The sequence below is a fragment of the Haliotis rufescens genome, unplaced genomic scaffold (assembly GCF_023055435.1).
Source record: "Haliotis rufescens isolate VD_foot unplaced genomic scaffold, xgHalRufe1.0.p SCAF_16, whole genome shotgun sequence".
In the NCBI taxonomy this organism is placed as follows: Eukaryota; Metazoa; Mollusca; class Gastropoda; order Lepetellida; family Haliotidae; genus Haliotis; species Haliotis rufescens.
In genome coordinates, this window is record NW_025963846.1 from 13,319,454 (window position 1) to 13,333,510 (window position 14,057).

Sequence of the window (14,057 nt, forward strand, 5' to 3'; positions counted from 1 at the left end):
AAATATATATATATATATACATATTCATTTAGTACTTGGTTGGGACGATACACCAACTGTGCGATCCGATACGTATCACGATACCTTGTTCATGATATGATACGTATCACAATACTTGTATGTGCTCGTATCTGTAGTGCGTAACCCATATTTTTCATAGACAGGATAGTCAAATACCTTGCACACTGATAATTTACAGTTGGCAGTGTCAATTATGGCGCAATGGATGAAAATATTTACTTTTTCTCTACTAATTTTCACTACTAATTAGTGTTTGGTGGAACAACCATTAAAGTAAACATTTAAGGTATGAATCGATATTTTTTCTAAGTGTGCAACTGTGATCGATACTTGTATCGGGAAGTAAAATAACGTGATCCACTGGTGCATCGTTGTATCGTCCTACCACTATGTTGTACAAGACATAACAATGTCAACACCAGCAAAACAGACAATGTTTGGTGAATTCAATGAAATATGCAGATATAACATACAAACACTGTTATCTTATTATATCAGCATTTTTAGGCACAGTGTTAATCAATCAACAAGTAGGCTTGAAACACACGTCTTGTTAGTTACAAACAGTGACGTTAATGAAGTCAGTGCAATGTATCATTCACAATTCCTTTTCATTATTCCGACATATCAGCATCCCCACAACACCCTCACAACATCAATACAATTCAGTCCATGGCACCTGATATGGTATGTACAATTTCTTATTCTTAAATGTATAGGTAATAGTATACAAGAATACATTTCTTAATCTTAAAGTTCTATACAAATACATAATTGTTTGATAGGCATTTTTTAGAAGTTGACGGATGACAAAGTAGACACAATTATAAATAACAACTTCTTTGTTATACTGTAATAGCGACGTTTCGGAATAGATCCTTACCATTGTCTTACACCAATGGCATAAGGTTCTCTACCCAAAAGTCACTATAACAGAATAATAAGGCAGTTGTTAATAAATGGTGTCTACTCTGTTAAATACTCGTTGTCATTTACCCACTCGTAATCAGAAATAATTTAGGAAAAGACAAGGCAAGACAATTGATATGCACATAGAAAATGTTTTGAAATGAGATAATTAATATTTGACATCATTCAAAAGAACAATTTAAGATATACAGGTTGACCGATTGCAGTGCATAGCATACTTCTTCATGTTAATGGCAATTGATAACATGGCAGTCAAAGAATATCACATAATTCAACGAATATACCAGACATGGAATACAAGGATTTTCACAAAGTAAAATACAGAATAGAAACATCCATTTAAGTTCCGAAAAAAAATCCAGAACGTTCCACTGTTTTCTTGTTTAAAAGTTAATAGTTATTCATCAAGAATTGACCTCTGAGACATGTAAATGTAACTGGAATTGGGACCTGGATATTAATCTGTTCATAATGTTGAAAGTTAACACAAACTTTAAGAGGACTATGAACAATGATCGAGTTTATTATTAATGTGGCGGAAAGCCTATGTGGGTCACGTTGTCGAAATACTTTCATGAAATCACATCAAGATGGATGCCGTGCTGACAAACCTAAGATCATGATCAGGATGAACTGTAATGCCACACCAGCAGATCCTAAACCAAGGGAAACAACTCTGCATAGTGAGCTTTGGCATCGTCCAATTGACATATGAAAATATGAATAATCTCATGTATTTGTCTTGTCACGCTGAACTGGTGTACATGATACCTAATAAAGCAAAATAAAAGTGGATAGTACTGATATTGTGACAAATGATTACTAAGACTAATACAGTTGTAGAAATTCATGTTTGTAATGGTTCAAAATGAACTAAGTAATATGTACGTTAAACACTACAAAGACAACTCAACCACACAACAAATATAAATCATAAACTGAATTGACGTTTTCACAGTCCGAAGCAAAGATGAAGCCAACATCACACACTGATGAACACAGATCAGAGGGTACACAAAGTACCGTATTTTCTTGAGTATAGTGCGCACTTTTTTTCCAAAAAACACAGCTGTGTAGAAGGGGGTGCGCATTATACACGAATTATGAGTTTTGATGTTTTTTCCCCCATGGAAAGACATTACCGTGAGCACGTAACACCGGAAAATACCATGTCAACAAATCCATACCGAAGTACGCAAATTATTCATGTAATTACACTGTCTGGCTATAAAAAGTGTTCTTTGTATATCTGGACTTATGTTTGTAACTTATTTCATTAATTTTATTCAAAATTCCTTTTAATATTGTTTTAATTAATTTCGGCGAAATCGTGTGTCAGTTGTCAGACTTTCATTTTTGTGGAAGCCTCGGTGGTTGAGCGGGTTAGATCACTGACTTTGTGTGCTGGCGATTAAGTGCCTCACTCTGGCATTGTGAGTTTGAATCCCAGATGGAACATAACCCCCAAAAAGTACAAGAATCTTTACTTTACTAAGAAAGTGTTATCCCAAATATAACACTTGTAACACAGATCAGATCAGAACAGAGTGAAAGAAAGATAATATCGATGGTTGCATTTCAATGGTATGTCATCACAGACTGCATTTCTCTTGATTAACTCTCAGTTGCAAGCAATGGTTATACTGCTGTATATGCACAAGATGGTGCTGAGGGCAATGAGTATATCAACCATGAAATCCTTGTACACTAGAAATATCAATATCATTTTCTCCTTTAATACAAAGACCACATAAGCAACCAACTTCATTAATGATCTTTGAAGCTTCATATTTCCACAAAACGAAAGTGGACCCAAGAAACCTCATATTAAAAGAAGAAAATTCATTTGTGTGAATGTTTTTGTCTAGTGTTGCCCTTTTATTGTTTTGCGACAACCCCCCTAAATCACTTTCACAGCCTGCTGTACATGGGAGTGAGAGTGTGCTGATTGATGCCAGTCACCAACATTCCAGCTTCGATTATAGTGAGTGAGTATGGTTTTACGCCGCTTTTAGCAATATTCCAGCAATATCACGGCGGGGGACACCAGAAATTTGCTTCACACATTGTACCCATGTCAGGAATCGAACCCGGGTCTTCCGCATGACAAGCGAACGCTTTAACCACTGGGCTACCCGACCGCCCTGCTTCTATTTTAGGTCAATGGAGCAAATGGTTGACTGTATGAGCAACGATACATACCATCAGGTTATAAAGATACACACTCAGCCAGGTCACATATTGTGATCACCCAATCCACACAAGCTGATTCTCAAAAGTGTGGTGATGTGGACCTGTCCTGTCCTCACATTCCCACAGGTAAGGTTTGAATCTTGAATCAGATTCAACATATGAGACTAGTAACTGTAGTGAGTGAGTGAGTGAGTGAGTGAGTGAGTGAGTGAGTGAGTGAGTGAGTGAGTGAGTGAGTGAGTGAGTGAGTGAGTGAGTGAGTGAGAATGGTTTTTCCCTGCTGTAAGCAATATTTCACCAATATTACAGCAGGGGACACCAGAAATGGGCACACATTGTGCCCACATGGGGAATAGAACCGGGGTCTTCAGCATGACGAGCGAACCCTTTAACCACTAGGCTACCCCAACGCCCCATAGCTGGTATGAGTTGAGTGTACAGTTGGTTTGTTTGTTTCTTGTTTAACATCTCCCTCAGCAATATTCCAGGTATATGACGGCGGTCAGTAAATAATCGAGTCTGGACCAGACAATCCAGTGATTGACAACATGAGCAATGATCCACACAATTGGGTGACATGCATCAACCAGGTCAGCGAGCCTGACCACCTGATCCCATAAGTCACCTTTTATGACAAGCATTGTCGCCTCTTACGAAAAGCATAGTCGCCTTTTACAAGCATAGTCGCCTCTTACGACAAGCAGAGTCGTCTTTCACGGCAAGCATGTACAGTTGGTGGTGCATCACGACATACAATACATTTATCATCAAGTAAGGTGATGTAGAACACAAAACAATACACATGCATAAACTGAGGGCTCATAATGATGTGTAAAATACTATTTCTGATGGTATATACAAATGTTCTCAAGCCATTGTAAGTTCTAATGACTCAAGTTCAAGCCTTAAGTCATTTCCCTTGATTATCAAATACAACTCCTCTCTGTGACAAAGTGTCATGTGTCAAGTTTTAACAAGATACATATTTCTGACAAATCATTACAAACCCAATTATAATGAACGCCAGTAATTTAATACACATAATTATCAGAGTGAGTGAGTTGGGTTTAAAGCCACTTTGACCAGTATTTCATGTTATGTCACAGCAGCCAGCTTGATGTTTATAGCACATCTTTCCACACGTCTGGAATAATTTGACATATATATAAACTTAAATATTTTTTCTCCAATATTCAACTACCTGTAGTTTTATTTCTTTATGTTCTCCTTAGTAATTTCTACTCTTTCCATACATAATCAATAAAATCATCATAACTAGAACATTGCACGTTATTTTCTGTAATTCCAGTGCACGTAACAGTAAAAAATATTTTCTTAATTTAACCAACTTCTGATAATAATCTATTCACAAGTTCTACAATAAACCTTCAACAAGTGATTGAGTTTGTTTCATGTCACTTATAGAACCTCACTTCGTTGTAATACAGACTGTCACCTTAACGTGGAAGGAAAACCCATGTGTACACCTCTTGAAACCTACAAACACAAGTATGGTGCTGACAAACCAAGGATCATAATCAGAACAAATTATGGACTTGAACCCAGACTCCTGTTTAGTGTGTACAAATATGAGACTAAACCTAAGTTATGTTCTACCATCAAACCTAGAACGTTTGTTCTATGTTTGGCTTGGACAAACCAGCTCGTCCCTGAATGTGGCTCCAAGCTAGGACTGCAGGTTGAGACTTGTACTATTGCACAGCTTGGCTTGAGATGACACTCCAGGTGTCTGTGACATGAGCGACGTCCATATCTGTGCACTGTTCTGTCATTTTCTAGGCCACAGAAGATTCTCTCATCACGGTCAGCCATCTGCAAGTATGTCACCATGTATAGATATGTGGAGCTTTATGGCAGGAGAGTAATGAATTATTGTTTCGTCTCAAATCGTTTAAGAAACGTACAATACCATTGCCATGTGATGTCAGACCCACTTTATTTGGCCATATGTGTAACAGAAATGTCGGGAAAATTCCCATATTGGAATTACAATTATCCTAGTTCAGCTTATCATAATGGTAATATCCACATCTGGGCCTTCTTGCACAAAGCGATCTTAGCGCTAAGATGTTCGTAACACTCATACTTGAACATAGGCTTACAATAGTCGAGTGCTAAGATCGCTTTGTGCAAGTGGGCCCTGAACTTAGGCATCTGCATAAATATGATGATGATGAAGTTTTTTAATACATCTGTAAGATTATCTTTTAAGTAATATGATTTGCCCTTACTTTTCAGTGGCTGCTGCACTGTCTGTGCGGAAGATGTGTGGCTGTGTGTTGCTGTGGGTCAGCTGAAACACCAGATCCGGCTCTGCGCCCTCGATCCACTGAAATACAGACATGACCAAGTTGATCACACCCAACACACATCACCCACTGTCACAAACACCCTGAACATGGGAAACAAGCAGAGCAAGATAAAACTAGAAACATTTTCTGACCAAAGCCAAATGAATGAGTATATATGGATTTTTCCCACTTTATATTGACTGGGAGAAAGGTGTGGACTCCATGTTTTATATCAGCATAAGGATAAGGTTCTATTTATTATCTAAAATTGATTGTTGATTGTTTGTTGTTTAACACCCCTATATTCCAGCTATATGACAGCAGTCTGTAAATAATCGAGTCTGGACCAGACATTCCAGTGATTCCACGCAATTGGGATACAAAGACATGCATCAACCAAGTCAGCGAGCCCGACCACCTGATCCCGTTAGTTGCCTCTTACGACAAGCATAGTCGCCTTTTATGACAAGCATGGGTTGCTGAAGACCTATTCTACCTCAGATCTTCACGATTGTGGTTTAAAGCATGAGGAAAACATCACACAAAATCAACCCGGTCACACCTTGTGTCCAAATGCCTCAATTTATTTCGTACTTTTGACAAGTACATATTCTAAACTGGGATCACATGAACAAGATCCACAGACATTCAAGTACTGTTTAGTTATAAATAACTTTTGTCTGCCTGCCCAATGAGTTAGTTGGGTTCAACAAAGCTATGACAGACTATCACAACATGTCAGTTTGTTGAGGGAGGAAAGCTCAAAATGATACAGGTCTTAGACATCTACCACTTTGGTAAACCAATGAGCATGGGGATGGTGCTGACAGATCTAAAAACACAATTAAAGCGAACCAGGATTCAAACCCATGATAATAGGTGACAGACACACCCAAGGGGAACAAACTGTACATTAGGAAAAAAACATTACAAATATGAACAAAACCCATCCTCCATGTCTAGCAACTGTAAAGGTGATACACAGGACACAACCTGAGCTCCTCCATCCACCAGTGTTAAATATAACTTGGGGGATAAATATGCATAACAACCTAGCAGTCATATATATACCTGAGGAGTGGTTATATGGGCCAGGAACACCAAGGTAAATACCACTATAGGTGGGTATTGATAGCTGTTGGTTACAACAGGATACTTACAGAAAACACAGAATTCTGTAGAAGAGCAGATACTCATCAAATACATTCAAATATCACAACATAGAAGGCCAAGTGTAACACACTAATGATAGGTCACAAAGTTACTAGCCTACAATGAACAAAAAGAAAGACGGCAACTAATAAATTGTGCATACTGTGCATAATTGGCTTAATGTTTTCAGGTGTGATAAAGTGTGCTGATAGCTGGGAACACATGTACCGTATTCGTCGTAATAAGCGCCCCGTTCTAATAAGCGCCCACAGCGATATTTGCTAATATATTGGCTAGTGAACAATCCCAATTAGCAACCCTTCCGATTGTTCAATGTACACAAGACTTATTTATTCGTGTTAATTAAATTCTGGAAAATATATCTGTCATATATAAACATTTCAGGCTGTCAGCATAAACCTCGGAATTTACGATCTTTCAACTCTGTTTTTTTACACCAAATTAATATTCTAATAAGAGCTCCCTATTTCTAATTTTGAGAGCGCCCTGGGTGCTTATTATGTCGAATACAGTATCCAGTAAAACCTCATTATCTCAGTCTTCAACTGTCAACCTCTGCACACAACAGTTCAGGGTCCACCATGGGACATACATACTGTCAAAGGCAGGGATTTATCCAGGAAGGGAGGGGATTTCCAAAATAGGGAATTTTTGTATGATTCATAATGTTGTCTTACCATTAGATACTGCAATAAGTTCAAACAAAGTAACATAGGCAATGCCATAATCTGTGATGTTAACACTAATGCTAACCAAAATTGGCGCACTGATGGGGCCAAATATCGTCTGCAGACTGCATCACGGTGTATGGTGTTGTTGAAGTTGTTTATATTGAAACTTTCTATGTCATCTTTAACATATGTACCCGTTAATAAATTATTGCTATTCATTTAAGCCACGGTATTGTTCTTGTAGTTGATTCTGAGCTAGGAGTGAGTAAGTGAGTTGGGTTTAACACCGCTTTAAACAGTATTCCAGTTATATTGCGGCATGTCAGCTTAATGTGGGAGGAAAGCCCGAAGTGATGCAGGTCTCAGACTTTTACTTCGGTGAAACCCATGAGCACGGGTATGGTGCTGACAAACCTTGAAACATAATCGGGGCGAACCGGGATTCGAACCCACAATCATAGGTTTCTTGCGTGCCCAAGGGTCTGCGCCTCAGAGGACTTGGCCACCTGTTCTCCCTCTGAGCAAGGAATAAACTGGCCATTCTGAACGTACATATTAACAAGTAAAACTGAAGCAACTACAGGCCATAATGCAAAACAAATTATACATCAACCATAACATAGTATAATTCAGAGAAATCACTCGAATCTGTTGATTCCGAAAGTCAAATAAAAAGATTTTCATTTTTTCTCCATTATGAAAAGAAAGTTTGTAAATTTCAACATGTTAAAGCATCTGACACCTGTATTGCATCAAGACAGTCAGTTCTCTGTCTGCAGGCATCATGGGTGCCATACCAACTTCAAACAATCACATAAAAAATATAACCAGTGGCTCCCCTGGTCAAATATATCAAGACGAGTTGATGAAAGTTACAAATATCCGAGGCTTGTGGAGGAGTTTTAAACTTTCATAGACTTGTGTTTTTTTTATATCAAATATGCCAGTATAAGGTTAAGGTTCTATTTATCATCCAAAATTGTTCCACCAAACTTTTCAGTTTGTAATCAGGTACTGTAACCAGATAGATTAGTGATGTTATTTGATTGTGATGTCATGGTAACCGATGATGTCACAATGGTCTGCAAAGTATTGTTCAGCAATGTCTCTGTAGTGATACCTCCTACTCCTAGGCGATAGGACTTGAGATGATGGGGACAAGGTTCATGGCAGTTTGATGAATGAGGTTTCACTGCAATACTTGATACCCTCAGTGATCACAGACAGAAACACATCATCAATTATTAATTCTACTAATTCTAAAAATAATCAGAACAGAACTGTGACAAATATAACTTGATTGTGATTAAAATATCTGTTACACACTGTTATTTTGTAAAAAAAAAAGAAAAAAAGTTCTTAAAGCTTAAGCCGGTCTAAAACCTGATAAGATGAATATTAAAACACTTTCAATATATTATCATAATTATGACAGTCATTTCATGAACTGTTGACAGAAATGAGACACTCTACATGTACTAAGACTGCGTCCTTTGGGTTAAAAGCAACTTCAAACTGTTACTAACAAAATCAAACACATATAAGAAAGCTGAAGGAAGTGAGGTTTATGCATGTAAAGAAATAACAGAGTTGGTTGGTTGGTTGATTAGTTGTTTTATGCCGCACTCAGCAATATTCCAGCTATATGATGGCGGTCTGTAAATAATCAAGTCTGGACCAGACAATCCAGTGATTGATATCATGAGCATCGATCCACGCAATTGGGATTGATGACATAGATCAGCATTGTTTTCTGCCAATGTCAGCACAATGACAGCTACATTGTGATGGCTTCTAATGTAGAGTCTGTACCAGCTAACTGGTGGTCAACATCATGAGCAGCAAACCCATTGAGGGTTGGTCTTGCCAGGCGGCAATCCGTTGAAAAAACAATTCATACTCAAGCTGTGATGACCAACTGATCTCCATTATAGTCATCTGTTATGACAGGCATGAAGTAAAGTAGACCTATGCAGTGTGCTTTGACTAGGGAAAATTCATGAAGCGAAATGCAGTTTGACACAATACCAACTGTCATGTCTTACCCCGGTTTTTAAGTGATCCTGTAAAGAGGGAATTGTCATCATGCAACCTTATACTAAAATACATGCATCCAGTCACATGGTGTTTGTCACATATTTCAACTTGTGTGAAAGAATATTCATAAAATATTAATATGTCTACTTTTACCACGATACTGAAAATGTATGTATGTTTGTAAAATGCAAAAGTACTTGTCAGCTCACAGTCAGGGCATGACTATTTCTGCTCTTCACTGAATTTATTCATTCAAGACACCCTCTAACACATGGTTTGTTACAAACACTTCTCTTCACTACATGTTGTTCCATTACACCATGTGTGTTGGTAACACCAGCAAACAAAATCTACATCCAAAATCACAACAGTTCTAAAACAACATATTAAATACGATGTCAAATGTTTTCAAAATCTTCTCTTTGAATAAAACAATACATAATATCATTATCAATGTTCCATTTTTCACCTTATTGAGAGTATGAGTACCCTCTAAACCCTCATTTGTGAGGCCCTCTCTAAACCCTCATTTGTGAGGTGTAGCCAGATCAGCATGCATCGCAATCAACACTAAGCTCAATCTCTTAAAATCAGATATTTTACTCCAATACCATGCCTCTATTCATTAGGATGTGACAAACTCTCCCTTAATTTAATGACTGCACCAAGTTCAGACACACAATAAAACAATGTGATGGTCGTCTTTTGTGCTTATTTGAATGGTAACCTATAGGGTCATAGCCCAACACCATGCATATAGGTGATAATTAAACAAGCAGTGACTTCATTAGTGCTTGGCAGTTATGTCAGTTGGTAAAAGGTATCAATTTCTGATGACAGTATTAAGTGACGTTAAAGCACCATTCCTCCTTAACAAGATGATGATGATGATGTTTGTTGGTTAACTGCGCGCTCAGCAATATTCAAGCTATATGACGGCTGTCTGTAAATAATCGTGTCTGGACCAGATAATCCAGTAAGTGACATCATGAGCATCGATCCACACAATTGGGATACAATGACATGCATCAACCAAGTCAGCAAGCCTGGCCACCCAATCACGTTAGTCGCCTCTTACGACAAGCATAGTCGCCTTTTACAGCAAGAATGGGTTGCTGAAGACCTATTCCACTCTGGATCTTCATGGGTCTCCTCCTTAACAAAGCATAGATTGACAATCAATGACCAAGATAATATAATGATGACACTTATACCCCTCACCATGAGAAGTAATAATTTCTGCCCAAGCCTTATAAATAATTGCAGTTCAAAGTGGACAAAATGAGAAAGCTGCAATAGCAGTACTAATATTTATTTTCTTTCCCCTACTTCCCACAGCAGAAAATATTCAAAGGGTCACTTCAAGAAAAACAAGTTTTTTTAATGTCATGTCTATTTTCACCACAGCCCCGAGCGTTTAAGAAAAAATAATCTGCAATAATCTGTAATTAACAAAGACACCTTACAAGATTTGAACTCCAGCACGATGTACTGATACAAATGTTCCCACCAACACCTACCACAGTCGTCCTTGACACCTCAAAGCCCAGTAGTGGTAGACTCTCTATGGCAGCCATGTCCTACAACACACATCAGTAAGTAAGTAAATGAGTGAGTATGGTTTTACGCCACTTTAAACAATATTCCAGCAATATCACAGAGGGGGACACCAGAAATGGGCTTCACACATTGTACCCATGTTGGGAATAGAACCTGGGTCTTCAGCGTGACGATCGAACGCTTTAACCACTAGGCTACCCGACTGCCCCCCCACAACCCACATCAAACACAGAAACTCCTTCAATGGGTTAGATATGTTTGTTTGTTATTCAACACTGCACTCAACAATATTCCAGCTGAATCATGGCAGAATTCTGGATCAGACAATCTGGATCCACGTCGTCGAGTTCGATGACACCCTACCCATGTCAACAAGCCTTACCATTCATTTTATTAAGTCACTTCTTGCAACCAGTTTAGGCTGCTTCATCAGCCAATATGGATGTCCCAGAGTGAGGTACTGTATTCGACGTAATAAGCGTCCCGCTCTAATAAGCGCCCACGGCGATATTTGCAGATATATAGGCTGGTGAACAATCCCAATTAGCACCCCTTCCGATTGATCAATGTACACAAGACTTATTTATTCGCGTATAATACACACTCGTGTGTTATATGCACCCTTAATTATGGGCAATTAAATTCTGGGAAAATATATCTGTCGTACATAAACATTTCAGGCTGTCACCATAAACCAAGAAATTTATCTTTCAACTCTGTTTTTTTTCACCAAAATAATATTCTAATAAGAGCCCCCAATTTCTAATTTTGAGAGCGCCCTGGGCGCTTATTACGTCGAATACGGTATTACCGTTATTAGCAGTAGCAGAAGGCTTACACGAAGACACCAGTCATGGGATTAATGTATTGGGGAACTGGTTTCAAGAGCTAACACTCAACAGCGAGGCTGTTTAATAACATAATGTTAACTTTTCAATAGTAAGGATAAGTTTTCAAACACTTTGAAAAAAAATCAAGAAACAAGCTATTCATTCATATAACACACGAAAAAAGCCTATTTTTTTAACCCTCACCTCACTAGCTTTGTAAGTGTAGAGAACCTTGTCCTTGACCACAAACCACAGCTTCTTCCATTTCTTGGTATTTTTAAGGACACGAAGATATCCACTCATTACAGATCCTTCATCATTGGCACGGACCTGAGGAGAAAGAAAGTATGAAAATTGTTTATGATCAATGGACTTACACAGTTAGGCCACATTTTTTAAAATTTTTATGTTTCATGGATTTATTCCAGCTTTTCCACACAAGATCAGTCGAAATATAAAAAAGTATAAATAGCTGTGTCAATCATCTATTTATATATATGAAAGGCATTCTGTCGTGGCAGGTGGCCTTTTGAATCACTGAGAGTGATGTAGACATGGAACTTACATATAACATGTTTGTATTTTTTAAGAGGGACTATATTACTAGGGGGAGAAATGATAAAAATAAATACTTTCTTGTTTCATTTCTTTCTTTTTAAAGCTGTTTTTCAAAAAAGGGTGGGCCCGTGAAATGAAAAATTAAAAATGTCTGGCCTTGTGATTAAAATGTACTGTTATCATTGTAAAGGCATTATTTTCTGAGTCAAGCAGTCACGCAATAATGTTTTCCACACAGACAATAATATCAATACCACTTTGAAATAGTTTGCTACAACCCTTTCTATGTTATATACTTGTTTGTTACAACAATGTTCTACTGTATCATCATATTGAAAATTACCATCTTAAAATCTCAGGAAAAACTCTTATCTTCCAGGTGCTGTACCGGTAACAATGTATTTCTATACCAATAATTACTCTTTGACGAGGTCAACATGCGAAAACAAGGACCCTTCCCATGAGGTGGCCTGACCGGACCGAGGCTGCAGACTGCCAAAGGGGTCGGGTCCGAGGGTTCATTTGTTTTTGCATATTTACCTCGTCAAGAAAAATCATTTGTATACTGGTCAATACTAATCATTTAACTAGTCAATATTTGAGGTCAGTTTCAGTCACATGATTGCGGGGTCTACATTGAAATGTGTTTGTCATCACATGGTATGGATTAACCAATGGAACTGCAAGATTTTTAATAGAGGTGTAACAAAAAGATATATGGACTTATATTAGGTACATTATAATGTTATCCATATCTGACTCACTTCTTTCAGTACAGCCGGTCTTTTCATCTGAGACTTGCGACCACTTCTCCTGATTTTCTGAAACCTATCTTTCAGACTCTTGAGACTGATTTTTGAAGGCTGTGCACCACTCTCCTCTGGCTCCACATTGCCATCCTCTTCATCTACAACTGAAGGCAGAAAGTGGATGATTAGTCAATTATGGACAAGGAAAACATGAGGCGTATATATTCACGTGAAAATCCGGGGTAGATGAGGTCTTCAGCAACCCATGCTTGCCGTAAAAGGCGACTATGCTTGTCGTAAGAGGCGACTAACAGGATCGGGTGTTCAGGCTCACTGACTTGGTTGATGCATGTCATCGTATCACAAGTGATTGGAGCGATGCTCATGATGTCAATCACTGGACTGTCTGGCACAGGCTTGATTATTTACAGACCGCTGTCATATAGCTGGAATATTGCCGAGTGCGGCGTTAAACAACAAACAAAAGGAATATGGAGAATGAATGATTTAAATTGACATTAATGACATCAGACTGGTCCACAAGACTGACAAATGATTTTGTAGAATTTTCCTTATCGGAATATTCTATAAGTAATACGTTACCACTGTTATACCGAGGCTGTTGTCTCCCACAATATCAATCACTGGACAGTCTGGTCCAGACTCAATTATTTACAGGCCGCCATCATATAGCTGGAATATTGCTGAGTGTGGCACTGAACAACAAACACATAACTTTTGTCTCAGGCTGTGAACAGGTGTGCCTTGACCAGATATATCAGTGATTGATACAATGAGCAATAACCGACACCGTCCAACCAAGTCACCCAGCCTGACCACCCTGTCCGTTTAGTGGCTTCGTATATTGCCAAGTGTGGCGTTAAACAACAGACAAAAGGAATATATAGAATGAATGATTTAAATTGACATTAATGACATCAGACTGGTCCACAAGACTGACAAATGATTTTCAGTTCACTGTAATTGATATCCTCTTGGTTCTTATTAATATGCATCCATCAA

General features: G+C 38.2%; 1 protein-coding gene across 4 annotated transcripts in view; it reads right to left on the bottom strand.

Moving 5' to 3' along the window:
• Window positions 1-3,745: 3,745 nt before the first annotated feature.
• The window catches only part of LOC124135938 (FYVE, RhoGEF and PH domain-containing protein 6-like), a 67,533-nt gene continuing 57,221 nt past the window's right edge, over window positions 3,746-14,057 (bottom strand). For 3 of the 4 annotated variants that reach the window (XM_046501667.2, XM_046501642.2, XM_046501659.2), the window contains exons 18-23: window positions 13,050-13,198; window positions 11,932-12,057; window positions 10,858-10,917; window positions 9,346-9,363; window positions 5,397-5,494; window positions 3,746-4,977 (exon numbers count right to left, since the gene is read on the bottom strand). In XM_046501667.2, the coding sequence (XP_046357623.2) occupies window positions 4,941-4,977; window positions 5,397-5,494; window positions 9,346-9,363; window positions 10,858-10,917; window positions 11,932-12,057; window positions 13,050-13,198 (488 nt within the window). In that variant the 3' untranslated portion in view covers window positions 3,746-4,940. The remainder of the gene's footprint in view (window positions 4,978-5,396; window positions 5,495-9,345; window positions 9,364-10,857; window positions 10,918-11,931; window positions 12,058-13,049; window positions 13,199-14,057) is intronic. The other variant, XM_046501651.2, reaches the window with a different exon arrangement.